This window comes from Micropterus salmoides, unplaced genomic scaffold (assembly GCF_014851395.1).
Source record: "Micropterus salmoides isolate LMB-PRFRI ecotype aquatic unplaced genomic scaffold, ASM1485139v1 Ms_hic_scaffold_1, whole genome shotgun sequence".
NCBI lineage: Eukaryota > Metazoa > Chordata > Actinopteri > Centrarchiformes > Centrarchidae > Micropterus > Micropterus salmoides.
Window position 1 is genome coordinate 39089362 of NW_024040040.1, and position 21176 is coordinate 39110537.

General features: G+C 42.5%; 1 protein-coding gene across 2 annotated transcripts in view; it reads right to left on the reverse strand.

Moving 5' to 3' along the window:
* The window catches only part of sema5a (sema domain, seven thrombospondin repeats (type 1 and type 1-like), transmembrane domain (TM) and short cytoplasmic domain, (semaphorin) 5A), a 133513-nt gene that overhangs the window by 16049 nt on the left and 96288 nt on the right, over positions 1-21176 (reverse strand). For both annotated transcript variants that reach the window (XM_038726994.1, XM_038727003.1), the window contains exons 15-16: positions 18163-18310; positions 8831-9056 (exon numbers count right to left, since the gene is read on the reverse strand). In XM_038726994.1, coding sequence (XP_038582922.1) covers positions 8831-9056; positions 18163-18310 — 374 coding nt within the window. The remainder of the gene's footprint in view (positions 1-8830; positions 9057-18162; positions 18311-21176) is intronic.

The following is a 21176-nucleotide window of genomic DNA, read 5'->3' on the forward strand; positions in this document are numbered from 1 at the left end:
ACCTACTACTAGCATGAGCCATATTTGATTACTTTATTGGCGTTTGCAGGGTTTCAATGTTAAAAGGGATTTGCATTAGATTAAACAATATAATCATTAGATGTTTCAGTCAGCTGCCAAACAGCAACCTTTCAACGCAAACAAACAACCAAACTCATGTTACTGATTTTTTACACTGTTGTCTGTGTTTACTTAGTGTTTATCTGGTGATTTTCTGACAAAGTAATGCAGCATGATATTATTTTCAGCTTCTGTCTAACAATTTGTCCTTCAATGCGTCATCAGGGAGAGTGTTGGTCTTCCCTGTTCCTCCAAGATGCAACAATAACACAATTTTGACAAGAAAATTAAGGCATCTAAATGTTTACTGGGATGGATTACCTTCCACATGCAAGTCACCACTTGTGGATTTTTATGCTGTGGTGAAATGAAGGGAGACCAGCTAGTTGGAAGGTGGAAAATAAGCATAAATATGGTATTGTATTTTTCCAGAAAATTGGTGGAATGTAAAACCCATTTAAATAAATGCTTTTTTATCTTTTAAGTACGTATCCTTTTCTATGCAAAATTCCTCAACTCAACCTTGGTCCACTTGATGACACTCTCATGACTTCCTGGCTTCCTGGCAACTCTTCAAGTTGTTTTGTGTCGGTAGAAAAATAAATTATCAAGAAGGGAAATTCAAGACCAGTTTCTCTCCATTTATCCCTCTTGCCAATACAATCACAGGTAACACAGAGTACCAGCTGGTACTGCTGGCTGCAGTGGTGGGCTTCAAGTGCGTGTTTGTCGTAATTGTGGGCGCTCTCAAAAGAACGAGCCAACTACAACAACCTGAAATTGCCAACAAACAGTATAACTGGGATTGATTTCCCCCCACTACCTGAGGAAACTTGCTTCCATCAAAGAAACAGCCATTTCCTTCTCCCTGGTAATTTGAAGTATGACAAGCACTGCTCTCCACTCTGAGGCAGCATCCAGTCAGGCTGGTCAAAAAAAGCACCAAAGCGGAAAGTGAACCAGTGTCAGAGAAGACAGGCAAAGACACGCTCAAGACTGACTCAATCTAAGTCAGAGACCAGATGTTAGAGTGATTAGAAGGTACTGTCAAAACCTGCTGTTATGATGTTTTTTAAGAGCTATTTTCATGCAGGCAATGTCGAGCAAAGACTGGCTTGGCACCAACAAAGTAGATGACAGGCATTTCTGTTTTTTCAGCTCCTACTTTCAGCTGCTTATTTGTTGACTGTTACTGAAATCTGCGCTGCTCTACGAGTGCCACATTGGAGGCAAAGGTGAAACAGGCAGGGTGTCATTGGCAGTCCAATGGTTCCCTACAAAGATGGTGTCAAGGATAATTGCAATAAGGTTGTGAACTCCATCTGACAGTAATCTGGGAGAGGGCCTGGGTTATGTACTTACCCGAAGCATAACAAACAGAGAGAGACCCTTAGGGAGAGATCTTTTCATCAACTGCATAGTATTTGATTTATCGCAATATAAAATTGCAACTGAACATATGGTTATTGTGAAGGATACGTCATTATATTTCAAAATAAAGCCACACCCTCACACGTACCCATAATTAATGAAGATTTGGCGGAGGTTCTACAAGGAAGACGTTTTATTTTTTATGAAGTCTGTAATTCTTTCAGACTATTATGCAACCTATGCAACCTGCCACCATCTCCCTTTTTTCGGACATTCAAACAGAGTGCTTTCATTTTACTGGCTTTGCTCCACCTCCACCATCACCAGCGTCTAGACTCCAGGGGAATCTTGTCCTGTCTTCTAACTTTTTGGTCTTTTATATTTTATGGAAATGCTTCACTGTGACAGCGCCGATTCACCAAAGACCTTCTCTAGCTCAATAAATTTTGTTATACATTACATTTAAAGATAACCTCTCCTTATTGAAATACATGATGTGTGATAATGCATTTCTTTCTCATTCAAAAGAAAAGTGCACTGTCACACCCTTCATGCCCTAACCTTGATTTACAAAAATAGTTAACACATGAAAAATATGAAAATACCCCCAAATTTTAGATGGCAAAAATGATTCTGAATTATTTTAGCTATCTTGTATAGCAGTTTCCTATAGAAACAGGCATCTCAGGGACCAGACATGTGATGTATAACTTAACTCAACTGCATGTTCACATATTAGCTCACCTAGTTCTGTTTCTTCCTTGACAAACAGTGAGATGTTCACTGAAAAAGAGAGTGCTGACTGTAGGGAGAGAGAGAGAGAGAGAGAGAGAGCTGGACATAAAAACAGAAAGACAATAAGGACATTGGCATGGTTGTCATTCGTCAGAGGCGTCCCTCAGCACTGTCCTGTGTCTACTCATGACATCCGTGCAGCAGAAACTAATCTGTCGCCCATGAGAAGGCCCTGGCCTTGATATCAGATCAGCTGAAGTGAAACACATCAAGCTGCTGGCACGCTACTGTTTCTCCCTGGGAAAAAAATGAAGCCATCACTCACCAACAAAGCCAGCAAAATTACAAACTTGCAGTCAAAAATGCCTTTCATCTTTCCAGCGCTTTCCCTTTTCCCCCCTGTGTGTCTGCCCCTGTCTCCACGAGATGCAAATGGAAAAAAAACTGGGATAAATGCCAGATTTCAAAGTTTTTTTAAGCTTGATATTACTACTGCTGCATCATAAAACTAGCGTGATTGAACTTTTAACTAATTCCCATTATGTCGAGATATTGATTAAATCAGGCAGGCATATCTGTTTCACAAACATATGGCTGCACAGAAATCATCATTCAAATTGTCTGTTTGTGCAGAGGGTTGGCCTGTGGCAGCAGAGACAAAGTGACAGATAACGAAGACGTTTTTTTAGTTGGAGGCTGACTAATGATAGACAGGTAGCTGGTTTCAATCCTGGCACCAGCGGGAGGGTGGATCCCAGCTGTATGCAGACTTCTGCATGCTGGCTTGTAATTGACTGTTCACAAAACCCCTCCCCTGAACAGCGAGTGTCCAGTCATAGCTTAGCACGGAAGACTTGTCAGGCTTTCGATTTCTCCCCATGCTGAAATGTGTGCACGGGGCTGCTCCTGTAAAAGTGATACTTGATATTTAAAGAGTGTCGAGGATGGAGAAAGAGAGAAAGAGAAAGCCTTTCCAAGAACAAAAGTCTGAGGAATGGATTAAACAGTTTGTTTATCTGCTCTAAGCTGCAATCGTTAGCATGTCCGGCTACTAGCTTACCACCTTCACTAGCAATGGGGAGTTACTTCTAAGCAAAGCAGCATATTATTAACTTAATGTATTAGTTTGTAAGGTTACAGGTTACGTATAAAAAAAAGCCCAGTTCATGACTGCTACATGGTGCTACCTATGAAATCTATTTGAAAAGCTAAGCAGCCAAAAAAGAACTGCACTGCGAGAGAAGAGACTTCCAAGTAAATTTACACTCTGCCTACAGCCAAAGCTGTCCTTTTTTTGTGGTGGTAATGCACAGCAACACGAAGGAGGTTAACCCTGTTTGCTAGCACAGCTGTAGGGTTAACCGGTCGACATGCATATAATCAATAACTTAGGTTTAGGCACACACTCTGTGATGGTTGTGGTAAGGGCAATTGGCATAGGGGGGCTGTCAAGAGTAACATATCTAGCTACCTACCTAGCTAGCCAGCCAGCTAGCTGGCAGTATCAAAGTAAACAAGGGTCCTAAAAATGCAGTTCTGGACTTAGGATTGCGGTCCTGCAGCTACATACTACTCATTATTAACTGGTGAAGGACTTTTTGCCTGTGTCTTGCAGCTTTAGCCACCAAGTGCATAAGACCCCTTTTACAGGATTCTTGTTTTAAAATGTGTTAGGTATAAACATAAAAAAAACCAGCCAGAGACAGTGTTTTCAATCAATTCATGGAGCTAACGTTAGCTTGATTAGATGGCTAGCTACAACTGATAAAATCTGCCACTGACAGTTGCCTTTGTCCACGTAAAGTGATTACGACAGTGTGCATGATATAGAATATGCAAAAAACAACTGCCTTGTGGAAGCTAGTAATACTGTGTATCAATGCATAAGTATTACATGGAGACATACTGTGTTACTGAGTGAAAACAAGAGTCACATAATGGGTAGAAAAGCAACGCCTGTAGGATTTTCCTTCCTAGACGTTTAACAATACATGTCTCTACAGGCAATTATGCAAAGGATCAAATATTTGGTTTTTCATTCAGGCTTGTGAAATGTGTTAAGAAGGAAAAATGGCTACAAACGCTATAAGACTAATCACTGGGTGTAGATGACAAGAGAGGTCTTTAAATCACTACAGATCTTAAGTAAGTAACTCATCGCTATCATTAAGCCATGAGCACTGATATGAAACAATTCAGTGTGTTATATAAAAGCTCATTGTAAATGCTTGGTTAAATCATATATTCATAATTTATCTCTCATTATAAAGACAGACGGAAATCTTAATATGAGAGACACTGAGACACAAAGAAAAAGATATTCTGAAAAATATATTCTGGGGGGAGGTTGGGACAGTTGCTAAACATATCTCAAACAACAATTTATTCTCTCCATTGACGGAGGGGATTAATTCTCCATATCTGTGTGTCACAGATGAGACTTCCAGGTGTGTGTCAATACCATGCGCTGCATCTCTGAATACAATCCAAATCGTCAAATGTCAGGTATATCTGATAGACGCTCAAAGTTACAAACATGGTGGGCTTGCTATTGAGTAGCGGGGAAGCGGCATCAGTGCGACAGCAAGACAGCAAAGTATTCCTTCAGAGTTCATGCGGTGGTTTCAGATGAGAAAACAAAAACGGACAGCTTTGGCTGTAGGCAGAGTGAAAATTCACTTGAAAGTCTCTTCTCCCTTTAAAATGTTTGGTACTTAATCTTTTTAAAAGGAGAATGTTTTTGTTGTTTGCATACACAATCTCTGTGCACATTCTGCCTCACTGACTTGTATTGAGACGTTGTTTAATGGAGTGTTGATATCAGGACAGACTGCTGTGGGATGCGTTAGCTTAGTGCAAGTGTGGAAAGGTGTGGAGAGATGGATAGTCTGTGCTTGAATAACAGAAATTTGGCTCTCTGTAACTCAAAAGTCACCTTTATCCTTATGATTACTTATGACAGATATTAGTTTTATTTCTCGTATCATTTGTGTATATATAGAAAGACTGGACAGCAGGGCATACAGGTGTTGTGCTGAAAAGTGACCGTCCGCCGAAAACTGATTGCCGTCCGCGGGAGCGCTCAGCATGTTAAAGCTGTATCGCCCAGTCTCTTCACGACTACAGCTGCTTTTATCTGGATCAAACAGACATAACGTGCAAATAAACATCACTTTATGTCCGTGGTATATGTCTTGGTGATACTTCTTTTAACGGAAAATCACAATTGTGGCCAAATAAGTGTTTGCAGTTTATAACGTAACCAAGCATGACATTTACGTGACTATAGGTAATAATAGAAGCCTGTTGTTGCCGATGGAATGTGTGTGTTTGGTAGGCCTATGTCTAATGTCCTAGTTTATATTTGGAAAATGGAATAAACCCATAATTAACATGACTTTCTACTGAGTTATATATAAAATAAAGACATGATCTCTTTTGCAATTATTTAATTTGCTATGTACCAACAAATCCAGTAATTTTTACCTGTTGAAATACCTTTAAATGGCCAATGTAACTCATGTAATGCAGTATTCCACTTCCAGAAAGTGATTGCAGCTTCTACTTATTGACTGAAAGGTAGACTGCCTGAAAATGACTTGATTATATTTCACAGATTATAACTGAACTAGGACTTTTTACCTCTTAAAATACGTTTAAATGACCAAAACGACATATAAAATGCAGTATTCTGCTTGCCAGACAGTGATTTCAGCCTCTGTTTATTGAGTGAAAGGTTATTTCTGCCCTGAAATGAGTTGATTATATTCATTAGGGTTATATTTGACAGATTGCAACTGTCCTCCTTTATTACTTCACATATATAACATTATATTTTTAATGATATACTGACTAACCCAAAAATGTCCCCGGTTTTCATTTCAGAAATCTGGTCACCTTAAACTACAACTTAATCTTGTTATACAACCCTGTGTTGTAAACTGATAAATATCCTATTGTTGAGGATGGGACTTGAGTGCTCATACGGTCAGTCACAGTGGCTAAACTAATGTTAGCTGTTAATTGTCTGTAAATATCTCCAAACTGTTGGCTGGCTGCTCATTAAACCACCACTTGTTCTTTATACACATGTTAAATACAGAAGATGTGAGGTGTGGGTGTGGAGGACAGGAAGCTGTTAAAGGCATCTTTCATGAAGCTGGGCTGAGTAATGAAAGTAAAGCAACATCATTTATTACTTTTACTTTTTTGTCTTTAGTAAGCTTTTGTAATTATTTGTCAATGAGTAATTAATTACAATATTCAAGTAACCTGCCCAACATTGTTTTGCAACAGAAAAGCCCAGATTGTGTGTGGCGGGAGCTGTAATCGAAACTAAGCTGCCTGATGCAAATAGTAAATCTTTATCGGGTGACACACCATTCCTTTTGGGTGCGCTTCATCTCGGAGGGATCTCGGCGTCCTTTGCCTCGGCAGTGGATATCAATACACACCACCACTGTGGCGGTAATTATCCTGCAACGGCCTCTCGCTTTAAGCAAAGTTAACTGCTCTCCCAAGGGCTTGGGGCACCCCATGCATCTATGGGAGGTGGAGGGTGGGAGGACAACATATTGGAAAAATGTCATGTACACACACACACACACACACACACGCACACACACACACAATAACAGATACACTTATCCACCCACCCTCAAAACTGGCAAACGTGCACGCCAAAGCCGCCCCCACAAATACACACACCAGCGCTCTACAGATGGATGGCTAGTTTGATAATGGTTGAAATGAAGAAGTGGATCACTGGAGTCCATCCTCTTTTTCGACAGTTATGACCTAAAACTCCCCGAGAAGTGAATCATATCATAAGTCTGGAGATGAACAAGCAACTCGGGACAAGAGGAGAGTAGCACACGGAGGACACGTGCACCTCCATAGGTCTTGCTTTGGAGTGAAACAAATGAGTGAACCAGTTTATTGATGTTGAAAAGAAATGTGTTTCAACATTTACAAAAAGCAACTACATTTTTGATTTCATATAAAATTGTTTTACTCACAAGGTCTGCAGTGACGTTAATTACTTATCCGGTTTAAAATCCCAATATCGGGGAAATTAAGGTGCGATTGCATCATGGCAAATTACTGCTGCTAATAAAACTTTGACACTAATTCTATAATGAAGTCTGTCTCTATTAACAGGGATATTATAACCTCCTCTCCAGAATTATAAAAAGTGTCTAAATGTAACCTGCAGCACTGCTGGTACTTAATTTGCACCTTAATAAGTCCCAATTTCTTGATAGATTATTCGTGAAAACAACACCCATGTTTGTACACTGGCTGTTGAAGGGATTTGAAGGTTGTACTGCACAGCTCATACATCACCATCTGCCTGCTGTAGTAGCCTATAGGCTGCTTGCATCCTACAACACACACTGACACATTGCCAAAACCCTCAGCCTTCACTTTTCAATTGGTACAATTAACACTGAAGCTAATCTGATGTCAGGCTTGTGGTGGCAACCTGTTATGAAACACATAGTGTCATAGTGTTACTTCCTCCCCCTAATCAGAAACAAGACAGACCTATTAAAGCTCAAATCTTTGTTCTCTAATGTCTTGAATGTGCGGCTGTCACTCCTCTTGAGGCTTTTGAGCCTGCGGTGAGGTTTTCTCTGTGCCTGCCAGCGCTCGTTTAAAACCCTTCAGGAACATTTAAGCGTCGTCTTCAAAGTGTGAGGAGAACAACTTGTACCGGCGACAGCAGTGGAGGACAGACGACGACTAATAATCAGAAATGAGGGGGAAGAGAGAGATCAAAAGAGAGAAGCCCGCAGATAGTGTACATTAGGGCGAGCCCCGGTGATTACCGCAGCGTGTGGCATGCGAGCGGTGGAACGACAGACCACCCAGAGTCATAGATGAACTCAAAGTGATGGGAGGCCGCCGGAGCTTAGCCAGGCGCTAACTCTAAAGCCCTAAAAAAAAAAAAATTTAAAAATCAGCTTTTCCCCTCTGAGGCGAAGAGCAACTCCATAAACAAACTTTAACTGCTGCATCTGTATCTGAAGCCTGTTTGCTGTGATGTGGTGCCACCCGGCTTGTCTCCCCTCTAATACGGATCCTTCCACTTGACAACATAAACAACTTGTCAATTAGCAGCCTGTTTGTTCAAACGTTTACAGCGTTTAATTCACCAGGGGCGTGGCTGACTGGGACTGCGTGGTGCAGCAGCTCAGGCAAAAGGGGAAATAGCTGGGATGACGGATAAAAGGGCGCGTGCTTCTTTACGAAAGTATAATTTGAGTTTGTGCACGCATCTGTGCGTGTGTTTTGTGTGTACGAGTGCGAGAGATGGCGCGGGAGAGTTAAAATTAGTTGTAAACTGCTGATCGGCTTTGCAGATTGGAAGTTAATTAACATGCCTGATGCTTTGATCTGCTGATAAAGTCGAGGGAGGACGGGACCATAAACACGAGAGCTGATTAAGATAGCGGTCATTCAACTTTTGCAGGACAGAAAGGGGGGAAAAGTTTGAAGAGGCAAAATCCGATGAACAACAGAGGCACAGAAAGAAGGAATAGCTTGAGGTGAGGAGGCCAATAACTAACCCACAAAGCCAGTTGCAGTGAGATAACACAGAAACATCCAGAGGCTGAGATAGCTGGGACGAGACCATCTGTCTCTCCCACTCTGCACTCACCGTCAGTGGAGCAGCCAGTGGATCCGTCGCTGGAGCAGTAGCGCATCTCGATCCTCTGCCTGCCTACTTCGAGCAGGCTGGGGTCTGGGATGCGAGCTTTGCAAGTGTAGCGGAAACGCTGCTCGTAGTGCCCGCCGTTATCGGAGATGTTGACGGGCGTCCAGGGTGTCCAGGGTGTGGTCTTCTTCAGGTCAGGACACGGCAGGGTGTTGCACGACTGGTACTCCTGCAATCGCAGAGACAGAAAACCATAAATTTGTTATTACACGGCAAGCGCGTTTTCTGGCAGGTGAATTCGTCACAGCTGGCGTGGGAAGAGATCATCACAAATCATTAAAGCAATCATTAAACACGACAAGCTCAGACAGGAATTTCTGGTGTATTTCCAAAGCATAATAATGGACAGGACAATGCCTTTTGAAATTCTCACCAGTGACTAATATGAAATTAAACAGCTTATTTTATGAGGAAATAAACACCCTTTTCAAAGCTTTCTTAATCATTCATCCTTGAAAGCCTCTTGATCCCAGTTCTGGCTGGTTTACTGTCCTGCATGTTGCCAGATCCAGTAGCACTCACCGCCCAGAAATACCCCATTTACAATCCAACCAAGCCCTGTTTAGCCCGGCCCAAACATAGCCTGCCATTCTGCCTGCTCGCACGGACTAAGGATACATTCCCAGTGCACCACTTGCCGAACATGGCAAGAGACAAACAAGCCAGGCAGAAAAGGTCATTGATCAACTTCAATTTATAACCAAGGGGAACGGATGGAGGAGAAGAGGGAGGAGGGGGCAATTGAGAAGTTGACAGAGAAAGAGGGTGAAGAAGTGGAGGGGGAAAGAAATAAAAAGGCAATAATGGCAACTCTTTCTCCCATCTGCATCTGGCTTTGAGAGCCGGGGCAGTAAAAATGAAAAACACAGCACTGCAGCTCTAACAGTATGATATGTGGGTCTCATTCAGATGTGTCATGAGTATATATTTTGCCTCCACTCTTCTCAGCCAATTCATATTTGGACTGGAGGCTGAAAAAAGAAATCGTCTGCTTCTTCTGTGGTGCTGTATATGATAATGTGATCCAAGAAGATAATAGGTGGGTAATAGGCAGACCAGACCCCTTTTGTGCTCCGGCTAAATAAATAAGGAGGTGGAGGTAGTGATGTGTCTGGAGAAAATGACACCACAGAAAGGGAAAGTGAGACGGCTGCCATTTTCCTCACACTTGTTTATTTATGCTTAATAGCCCTTGAGTGACTGCCAGACCTTGACAAAATAAGATAAGAGTTCCTTTCTGCACATCCGTCAGCCTGTCACATGGGATACGCTGACAGGTCAGCTGAGGAGAGGAGCACTATACATTATACAGTATGCAAGTCTATTTTTCACCATCTTACCTCCTCTTTTATGCTCTCTCTTGGTCTCACTTTCCATCCAACTATCTATCTCTATCTTTCTTTCACACTCTTTTTCAAACTCACATAACTCGCTTTGTGTCAGCTCTCTTTCTGCCTCTCTTTCTTTTTGCCTCTGTATCCCCGCTTCATCTCTCACTGTCTTCTCCTCCTCTCTCCTCCTCTCACTCTGCCTCTCTTCCCCGGGGTACCAAGGTTAAAAACACAGGGAGGATTTAGATTCTGTTTGGGCCCCTGTGATGAATGAGGGTGTCACCTCCACCGCACTTCCTGCCTCTCTCTCCATCCTGCGCAGTAATCATCTCCAGACATTAATATTTAACATCATCACGCATCACAAGCCAGCCCACGATCTGTGATTATCAGCCAATAATGAAAAGTGGGGGGGGGGTCCACCTCAGCGTCTCACCATGGCACAAATCGGGTGGGAAACAGGCAAACGATCCGTGGGTGTTTGTTGTGCGAGTTGTTGATGGTGGCCAAACACAGTAAATATTTAATGAGGCTTGTCTGGTAAGCGTTTTTTCCTGTCCTCTCATAGGATTAGCGTCGATGCAGAGGGCTAAGTAGATAATTAGTGGGTTTAAAGCTGAACCTCATTCAAGGTCTCTGAAGACATCGACATCAACTACAGCTAAAGTATGTGCAGCTTAAAGCAAGGTGGTCAGTGTAGATGTAACAAAGATGCCCCACTGACTGAGCATTTTTTTGGGCCACTTAAGTCCTTCAAAATAAAACAATCTAAGAAGACAAAAATGACTCAGGTTGAGCTGCTCATTAAGGCCATAACCAAGTAAACACTGCTTCATTTTAAGGAGTCACAAGTCTGAAAGGTTGGTAAACTCCGCCCTTTGTGGTCGGTGGTGGGATTGTAGGGGATCAGTGAAATCTGGTGGCAAATCACAAAATATCAATTAGGAGAAGCATTTTTTTTAATGATCAGTTAAACATAAACATAAACATAGAGACTGCAGTATATTTGATTAATAAAAAACTATACTGAGGGAAGTTAAAAGTTCTGTTTGCCATTTGAAATGCACCAGGATTTAAATCTAAAGCTAGCTAAAGAGCTTGGAGTGAAGGTTGTTTGTGTAACCAAATCGCTAAATAGCTGTTCAGTGGGAACCATGCCAATTTAATTTCAATTTCTTTTCTGACATGAATCAGGACGGCAGGAGGAGAAAAAGGCGACTGAAGGGGAAAGGGAAGATGAAATGTGTCCGAAACCACGCAGAAAATCACCTGCCGTGAAGTGGAGCTGTCCTCCGTGTCACCCATAATAATAACGGACTGCACAACTTGTCAGGTATTATTCCTTCACTCTTTATTTATGTGGAGGGGAAGACGTCTTTGTTGAAGGCGTTTGATGAAAGTATTTGTGAGAATGGCCAGTTTTGTTGACTTTTACTTTGAAAATGCAATAAAAATAGCTGAATAATAACCCTGCTACCCTGCAGTAGCAATGCTAATAAACTGACTGAGAGAATGGGAGTATGACGTAATGCCGTGAAGATATGGTGAAGGTCCCCAGCATCATCCCTGTCTACCACCTGGGGGTCTATGATATGAAAAAAAGGTTGAAGGCCACTGCTGTTGACTATTACATCTAATAACAAATGTTGAAGGACAGTGGACAGTTTATTGTCTTCTCCTGCTATGCATGAGAATAAAACATGCGGCATAATAACAAAACAGTTCTCCTGCATTAAGAGTGGCAGTTTTTATAACATTTTGAATAATGCATTAAAAACGGAGCAGAGGATGTGAAATAAATATCAGTATAATTCTTCCCATAAAAACCCCTTAACCCCAACGCACACATACACCCACAAGCAGCTGAAATAACTCCATTCAAATTACATTTACTGAGCCATAGTAGTGAATATGTCGTACATTAAATATTGGCCATGTAAATGTGCCTCTGAGCAAAAAGAAGGAGCCACACTGTATTTGAATTAAGCTTTGATTCACTGTTGAAACACTTAGGCAAAGGAAGCTGATTGAGAGTAGCTATTTAAATGTTTCATCTCATTCTTTCCAGCTGATATGGTGAGCTAATAAAACAAAGTAACAAAACTGCAAGAAAACAACAAAAAAAAAACAGGAAACGTTCCCTGCACTCTTCACTCTGCCACGCTCACATCTCAATTTCAGAGAAATTAACCCAATGTGAAAAAACTGGCGGAAAGCAGTCGAATGTGACAAGTGGCATGTGGAACACAAAATTGGATTCAATTAGTCCACTGATTTCGACTCATATCCGCACTGACTCTCCCGGCGAGAGCAGTGATATGCATTATGGGCAAATGGAGAGCAGCGAGTTTATGCTGTGCTACACCTTTAACGGGGCAGCTGCTCGGAGACGGGCATGCACGGCAATGTGTTTCTGGCTTGAGCTCAGGAGGGCTGGGTGGGAGGTGCGCCTGATAGCATCTTTACTGCCCTCACACAAACAAGCTGCCTGGTTGGTCAGCGTGGGAGGGGCGGTCGGGCTGTTTGGGTGCGTACGTGCAAGTTGACTGTGGAGTGAAAGTTTGACTGGTACTTTAGGCTGGCAGTGATTTGTGTATGTGTGTGTGTGTGTGTGTGGGAAGCGCGTGCGTGTTTATAAGTTTATGCATGGCTGAGTTATGGATTCAGGCAGCTCCTATCTCACTCCGCCTCCATCCACAGACCTTTCTGCTTATTTTTTAGGTGTTATGGGCTGAGGGGATACAAGCTGAGGAGAAGGAAGGGCAAAGAAAGAGAGAGAGAGTGTGTGTCAGCACAGTGTCAGAGAGCTGGTGGAAGTATAAGCCTTCAGCCTCTCCTGACTTTTATTGAAGAATGTATGAATGTAGAGTGGAGGGTAAAATTCATTGTATGTCTTTACTTCTGTGTGTGTGTGTGTGTGTGTGTGTGTGTGTGTGTTTGGAGGGAAGAGAGTGTGTGTCTGTGTGTAGAGGTACAAAAGGCTCTCTACGGTGTCTGGCCAGCTGTGGGAGGTGAATAATAAGGAGTCGTGCCTCTCTAGCTTCCTACCATCATTACACTCATTATACTTCTTATTGGACTGGGAGAGAGGTGAGTGTGCGTGAGAGGGAGAGTGTCGGTGTGCATAAGGATTCCCACGTATACACACTAGTACTGCGCGACGTTTAAGTGAATGGTCCAGATGTGAGATGCGAGAGTGACTAATCCTCTCCAGTGCCTACATCTTTATCTATTGTGGTCGAGTCCATGGAAACAGAAGCCCAGTGTTCCTCAAGTCCCCGCGACACATCAGTTTAATTAGCAGCGCCGGCCAAAACACACTTTGTCAAACTCTGACTTCTCTCTCTACCTATCTGTCTGTCTCCCCACCAGTCTGAGTCTATAATGAAGCCTGCTGTGGTCCAGTAGCAGGTCTCCTGGCTGCACACCAATGCACACAGGCACGCATGCACACACACACGCACACACATACGGGTGCGATGACTTAAACTGAACAAATACGAAAACACACAAGTGTGTTCACACATCAGTCTGCCTACACAAACAGCGGGTACTTAACTTTCATTTCACAGCCCCGGCTGCACAACTGAACTCCTCGCAGGTAAATAGAACAGCTCGGTGCAGCTTCAGTTCCGCACGGCCCATATTTGACTTATTTAACTCTGAGAGGGAGACTCAAGATGTGCAGTTCAGCTGAGAAGAATGGTCCTTTTGATCCTTGGATGCGAGAGATATTTGATGTACTCTACTGTATAAAGTAGGTAATACCACAGTGTATGATATCCCCTTGAAGAGCGCACATCTCTGAAGCAAGTCTTCTTTCATCTAATGCTTGGAATTAAAGGAGAATACCAGCGCGCCATTTGCAGTGGAGCTGTAGCTCTAGTGTACATGTCTCTCATAAATTTTTTACAACATATATAAGTGTTACTGCTGCAGAAGTGCCTAAACTGCTATCAAATATGCAAAACATTAGGGAAGACATGTATGTGATGTCAAATTTCACATCGCAACATACAGACAAATGTGGCGGCTGATTTATGCATTGCACTCTCAACTTTTACACCAACAGTGGAGGCACAGATTTTTGGTTTGATCACCCCCAATGCATCATTAATGGATCATTAATGGAGATTCATGATAGTAAATTTGATTTCATGGAGATGAGGCTTACAACTTTTACTTAGTTTTTTCCCCCCGAAGTTGAAGTTTATTATTGAGCAGTTGATCGCAGGACAGAAGAGACATCTGGCAGACTAAATGTTCGTGGAAAAGTTACACTTTTGTAGCTTTTATCCTGCATTCTAATGGCATGTGACTACATTTTCAACATATAACCCGTTCTCCACGATCTGAGCTGAACAGATATTGTATCTTGGCTAAAGCACTTAAAAGGTGAAATTCGTCACATACATTGCCGTTACAGGCAGGTTTACAAGTGAGTTGCCACCGCAGTAGTGGCGGCTTGTCTACTTCTGCCTAATTCATCTATTGTTAAGGGAGATGTTCATTTGTTCCTTGTTGAATGAGTGCACTAAAACATCAACTCAAAACACCATAAAGTAACCGGGAGGCAGAGACTCTGACAAAGCCCAATTAAGGCAACATGTTTGCTGTGATGTATTGTGTAGGCTGGACGTGTCGATGGAAGTTTTTTTTCTTCTGTTCATTTGTGCTTCAAGGGATCAAAAAAGGAGTCCTCAAAGCAAATAACCCAGCTGACATGTGGCATAAATAAAAGTAAATTGTGAACAATCATGAACAATGATTCCCCCTTCATAAACTCGGCATTAACTCCTCAAAAGGGTTTGATATAGAGAATTATTATTATTACTAACACTACAATTTACCTTCTAAATAGTAGTGTATTGCCAAGTTTGCCTAACTGTATACTCTTTTTAGCGGAGACTTTGAGTCACGGAACCGGAGAAGATGGGGTTAAGTACAGTACACGTGGTACAGTACATCGCTGCCGGGCCACCAGAGGCTACCTTGTTTATTTCCAGCCCAGATTTTGCCAGCTCCTCTGGGGATTCAAACCTGTAATGCAGATACAGTGAAAGGGGAGAGATGGAGCAGCGCTGCATGGACCAGGGCTCAGACTGATGAAGTTGCAGTCATGTGCCCTTTTGCGTCAGCAAAATGAGGCACAGAGCACCTCAGGACTGAATACTTCCACGGTGATAAGACTGCTGAGGCTTAAGGCAGTGACACACAGGGCAACATTAGGGCAGGATTGATGGAAATAAAACACCTAGAGAGCTTGCTCTTTTCATCATGACTCTGGCAACATTTTGTTTTTAAAGTAGCAGGGTTGCATAGAGAGTAGACACACTTTTGTTTAAACTGAAGTGTCCTTGACCTGAATCCCTTCTAGCTTCACTTGAGCTGTTCTGTATCTGACTCTGTGCTGTGAGCTCCCTGTGAAGGGGGTATAAGTGTAAACAATTTTGTTTCAGGGATCAGTAGAGAATCACAAAAAAGTAACATTAAAATGTATTTGATTTTTTACTCATGTTGGAAGTGTTGAACTTTAGACTGACATCGCCGACTTCGGTCCATCTTTGTTTATTTTTCTAAATAAGTTCCAAAAGTTCACATTTCTTGCAAAGTCTCCCCCTGACATATCTGTAAAAGACCAAACAGATGTTAGCTCATCGCTGTTGATTAATGTCTGGAGGTGGCTGGGAGATATAAATTCCGACAGGTAAACATGAATGCACATGTGTACATCCGCGCACCAACATCTAAGACACACACAGTGTTCATCCTTTCAGGTCTCAGCAGGGTGTCTGGTCTAAAAAACTTAGCTCTGGCGACAGAAGCTGCAACGTGTGTGTGATTATGTGTGTGTGTGTGGTCTCCTTCTGTTTAATTAAACATGGATCTGTCCGGGGGTAGAGAACGCAGACAGATGGTACATAAAAAACGAACTCCATCACACTTTTCGGGGGTCCTTGATGAAATAAAACGAACGCATTCCCATCATCCTTGATCTTCAAGTGCTGAATACAAATGTATATAACTCACTTTATTGGAAAGGTGCATGGCGTTTCAAACACTGTTTCCTGTCTTGAACACTTGAGCTATACTTCGAAGGTGCTTTAGGTGCATTGAAGCAATTGTTATACATTAACAGCTGTGTCATTAAGCACCCGATCAGGGTTGTAAATGAAAGGCAGCAAATGTTTCTTTGATCTGCGTAAATATGCGGCTATAATACAAGTGAGCCAAGCTGTCCAAATAAAGCCCTCCCCGGGAAAGAGAAGGTGTTACATATGCATGTAATTACAACTCTGGTGGCTGCGATGGCCCCAATTAAGTTCATGTCGCAATGTTCGACAAGGAGCCGACGAGGAAACAAAACAAAACAGAGAGGGACTACAAGTGAAAGTCTAAGAGCAGTAGTGAAAAGAAGTGGCAAAAGGAAGAAAGAGAGGGAAGGGGGGAAATGGAGAGTATTGGGTATAGACAAGGTTCTCTTTTGAACTTTCACACTGACTCAGCTCTCTCTAGTATGTCACTTCCTTGTCTCTAATCACTTCGACACCAGCCTCTCCGCCTACCCTGACACCAATAAAAACTATCTCTAATATCAAGTGCACGGGGAGCCTGAGCTTGTCTCCAAACATAAAAAATACCCCAAATTACAGACAGTCAAAGACAGGCTTTTCCCTTTTGGAATCAGCAGTGACTCGGACTCCCTCATGCTCGCCGTCACTTTACTCTGCCGAACTGAGCTCCTCTAGGAATGCCGCACAGCATTCCCAGGATGCTTCATCGAGGATAATGGTCCTCCGCGTGGTGATAGAAATAAGACAGCTGCAATCTGATGGGAATGCGTGTGAGACAGAAAGTAGGTAGGTAGACGTAGCAGTAGATGATATTGTGTGACTGCTAAATTGCTATTTAATGGGAGGTCAGTCTTTTCATTTGGGTGTTCTGCAGCTACTAATGTGTCATGGGCAATTATCAGATACTATATATGCTCTCTGGGTTGCAAGGTCTTGTGTGGGATGTTTCATAATACTGGCAGTGTATTATTTAGCTTCACAACGGGCCATTACACAACCTGTGGGATGTGATTTTTCAGCTAAATGTGATTTGGGTCTTTCAATGCTTTTTCAGCATTTGGCAGAGTCATTTTTTAAAAACTAATTTCATCCAAAATCTCTTTAATTTTGCACAGTGAATGCCTGAGTCCAATCATTTATTCTGCATACATACAGACATTATGAAAATGCACTTATTCACATATACGCGCATACGGTATAAAGATGTGATATGTGCGTGTAATCCTATATATAAATAATCTAAAATAAGTTAGGTGTAAGGATCAGCATATTCCTAACACCATCCAAAACAACATTTTCCAACCAAAATGGTAAATAAACCCCACAAACAAACAAAAATATACATCAAAGATCTCATGCATCCACAGGACCCTGACCCATATTCGTTAATCCATTTTCAGGAGGGACACGAGAATCTACAGCTATCATGTTGATTCTCTCTTATTTTTACCAGGACTGTAGATGAGTGTGTGTGTGTGTGTGTGTATGTGTGTGTGTGTGTGAAAATAGCACCAGAAATAACACGAGCATCACATAATTCTGTCAACAAGGAGAACACTCGTATTTCAACACTCCCTTGCATCATTCGTGCGTTGGAGAAAGCTTTGTGGCAGAAAATAAGCCTATTCATATGTGCAGTGATTACTGCGTGTGTGTGGTATTAAATAGGTCTGGGTAATAAATCTGATGGCTGCTGCCACTGTATAAATATAGCCAGGGGATTTGGTCGTGTTAGATGTTCCAGTTTCATCACCGCTGACTGTTTCACCACGTCAAATGGCTCAGGCTGAGTCCTTAAACAATGAATAGACGGAGAGAAAGACGGATATAAGGATGGTGAGCAGCAGAGCTATTGTATTGTGTGACATACCTGACCACACCCGGGACAGTCGTTGCCGTTCTCACAGGTTCTGCGACGTGACTGGATGCCTCCGCCGCAAGGCACGTTGCAGCGTTCCCATGCCGACCAGGCCGACCAGTACACATGCGGTGGGCAGGGCAGGTGTTCGTTACAGTACCTGGGAGGGAAGAACAACAACCGTGGGTGATCAGAATGTAACTTTATTGAATATGACGGTTCGCTTACTCTTTACTTTAATCATTACTCAAGGTCATCCAAACAACAAACCATGATCCAAATGTTTTGTGTATAAAATATAGCAGTGCAAAGGGATGGATGGTTGTTGTACTTTCGTATTTAGTAATTGTGGAGGAGACCAGCCTGGGCTGTGTTAGGTGAGGGATTCCCCAGAAGGTAAAAGTAAATATTACCGCAGTCAGCTGCCAGTTTTTAACAGTAGAAATGCAGCAGCAGATGCTGTAACATTATATGGATCGGATATGCCCAACACTTGCAGTTTGTGTTCATATCTTTCTTTTTCTTAAGTTGAAAGGTGATTCAAATAAAATTTGACTGCTTTTGTGGCATCTCTGCGGGGAAGTCGCAGTGTTGGTCTGTTGTTTTGCCCTCTAGGTCACCGCGCATGTCATGTGACTAAAAACTATTAATAAGCTTAACTTATACTGGGTACATCCAACTGGATCTTGTATCTGATGTATGACTGTATGACAATGTCTTTTGACTTGTCTGCTTGGCTACTTTATCTGACAGAGTGCTCACATCATATGTGAAGGGCCCTGAAGACGTCACCAGCCTTCTGAAACCTTGCCACTGAACTGAAATTGCTACAAAGAGTTTATTCCACCAGGCAGGGATGTCTGAAAAGGCGTGTAAACTTGACTTAAAACAAACTCCAACAAACCCAACATCTCTCTCTGATGTGGCCACAGAGTGCGGAGCAAACACGGAGCACAGCGAACCGAAACATGCAATCGAATCACTGTCTGTGCACGGCATAATAGCCAGTGTGTACATCTCAGTTCCATCTCAAATCTTAAATGAACGTGCATATGCATTTTGCATAATTCATTGACACAGCCCATTAAAAAAGCCACAAAGATGCATGCATCATCTCTAATTACATCGTTTTACAAGACAGGATTACTGCGATGTCTAAAATACTTAATTACGCAGCCCTCATTATACAATAACGACAGACGATTGCCAGGCTTATTAGAGCCATATAATTTATTTTATAACTTTAACACATACTATAAAACAGCTTTTATTGCTGTTTTGTTGTGTTTTGGCACATGACTGTGCTTTGAGGAAAAGTGAGTCTTCTTGTGCTAAAATAGCTTTAACTTTATACCCTCACTCAAGAGGCTCAGGCTGGTTATTTCCATTGTACCATTCCCAAAAACTCTACTATTGTTTATGGCAAATCAAAAAGCTAGATTCTGTAAACCCTGGCTGTAAAAATCCTTAGAGCAGTGTGTTCTTTTCCACTTTTACTAATCTGCACGCTTGTAGTGGGATCATGCAGCAGGGAAGAGGAGAGTGGAGAAGTGAGGAAGAGTGTGGAGTAAAATCTGGAGCACACTTGAGAGACAGAGAAAGACGTACACACACGCACACACACACACAGACAGACATTAATGCGCACGGGCTTGTATTCAGACACAAAATACCCCTGCTGCACCGCAGCACAATGAAAAACTGCTGCGATCAATATAAAGCAGATTTACAGCTTAGAAATCATCATCACACACACTTTAATCATTTCAGACAAATCGGTGGCTCTAGTCCATCTTATCCTTTTCTCCTCTCTTCAAAAACACACAGAGCTGATCAGACTAAAACGCTGCTAATTACTCGCTATAGGCTGAGTAAGCAGTGTGGACGACGTCAGTACGCTAAGGGAAATACAGACAGAAGGTTCATAAATGCAGGCATTAACCCGCCAGATTTAAGCCCACAGCGCTGCCGTGCACGGTCAGTTTTAGAACATTTGCTTTATTTTTTAAAAGCGCTGCCTGCTGCAAACAATCATTTCAAACTTGTGGGAAGCCAGTTGGCTAAAAGACACAGAAAAGCGGTGAGAGAAGAGGTTCAGTTTTGGCCTATGTGCGTCTCTGTACTTATGAGCTCACACTACATGCACACATGTTTGAACACAGGTCTTGTGCATTAATCTGAGCATGGCACTTTGGGGCAACATGGGAAGAACAAAGTGAGTAGTGAGGCTGCCGACGCCTAACACCTCTGAAAGGAGGACCGTGCCCCATAAAATAAAAGCCTTTTCACAGCATTAAAAGAATCGTTCAGCGAGCAAACGCTGATAAAGTGCCAGTCCTTTTCATACTATGCGGATTAACGCTTGTACAGAAGACTCTACCTATTTCACACATGGGTAACTATAAACAACAGATGTGGTGAAAGTTTTTGGACACCGTTACACGGGTTGAACATCCAATGAGACGTTTTCCCCATTTTTTCCCCCAAGAATTGGAGATCCACATGCCTGACACACCTGGAAATGCTGATATTGAACACACGCACACACACAAACATTTTTTAGCATCCCTATCCTATTTATTTCTCCCTCAGGCAGACTCAAACCGACAGATAATTTATCTGTTAACACATTTTCTATCTCCCTGCCTCACTGTTCCTCTCTCTCTCACACACACACACACACACACACACACACACACACACGAATACTCCCATTGTCTCAAACCACCCTTACAAAGATCCTTTTCCAGCCCTCACAGATGGCCCCTAACTGGCCTAAGGTGTTTTAAATAGCTGAACCGAGCAAGTGCTGAGAGCATTAAGGGGGAATGAAACAAAGGAGATCGGAGAAAGAAAGAGAGGGGGTGGCAAAACCTGCTTCTGGCCTCCCGTGGTCTTCACTGCCAGCCAGCGTTTTTTCTCTGTGTGGCTCGTGAGTAACTGGGCTGTACCGGTCACTCCGTATATTTTCCCTCAGAGCTCCTGGAGGAACGGCCCTTGAAAGAAGGACCGCTCCTCCAGGAGCA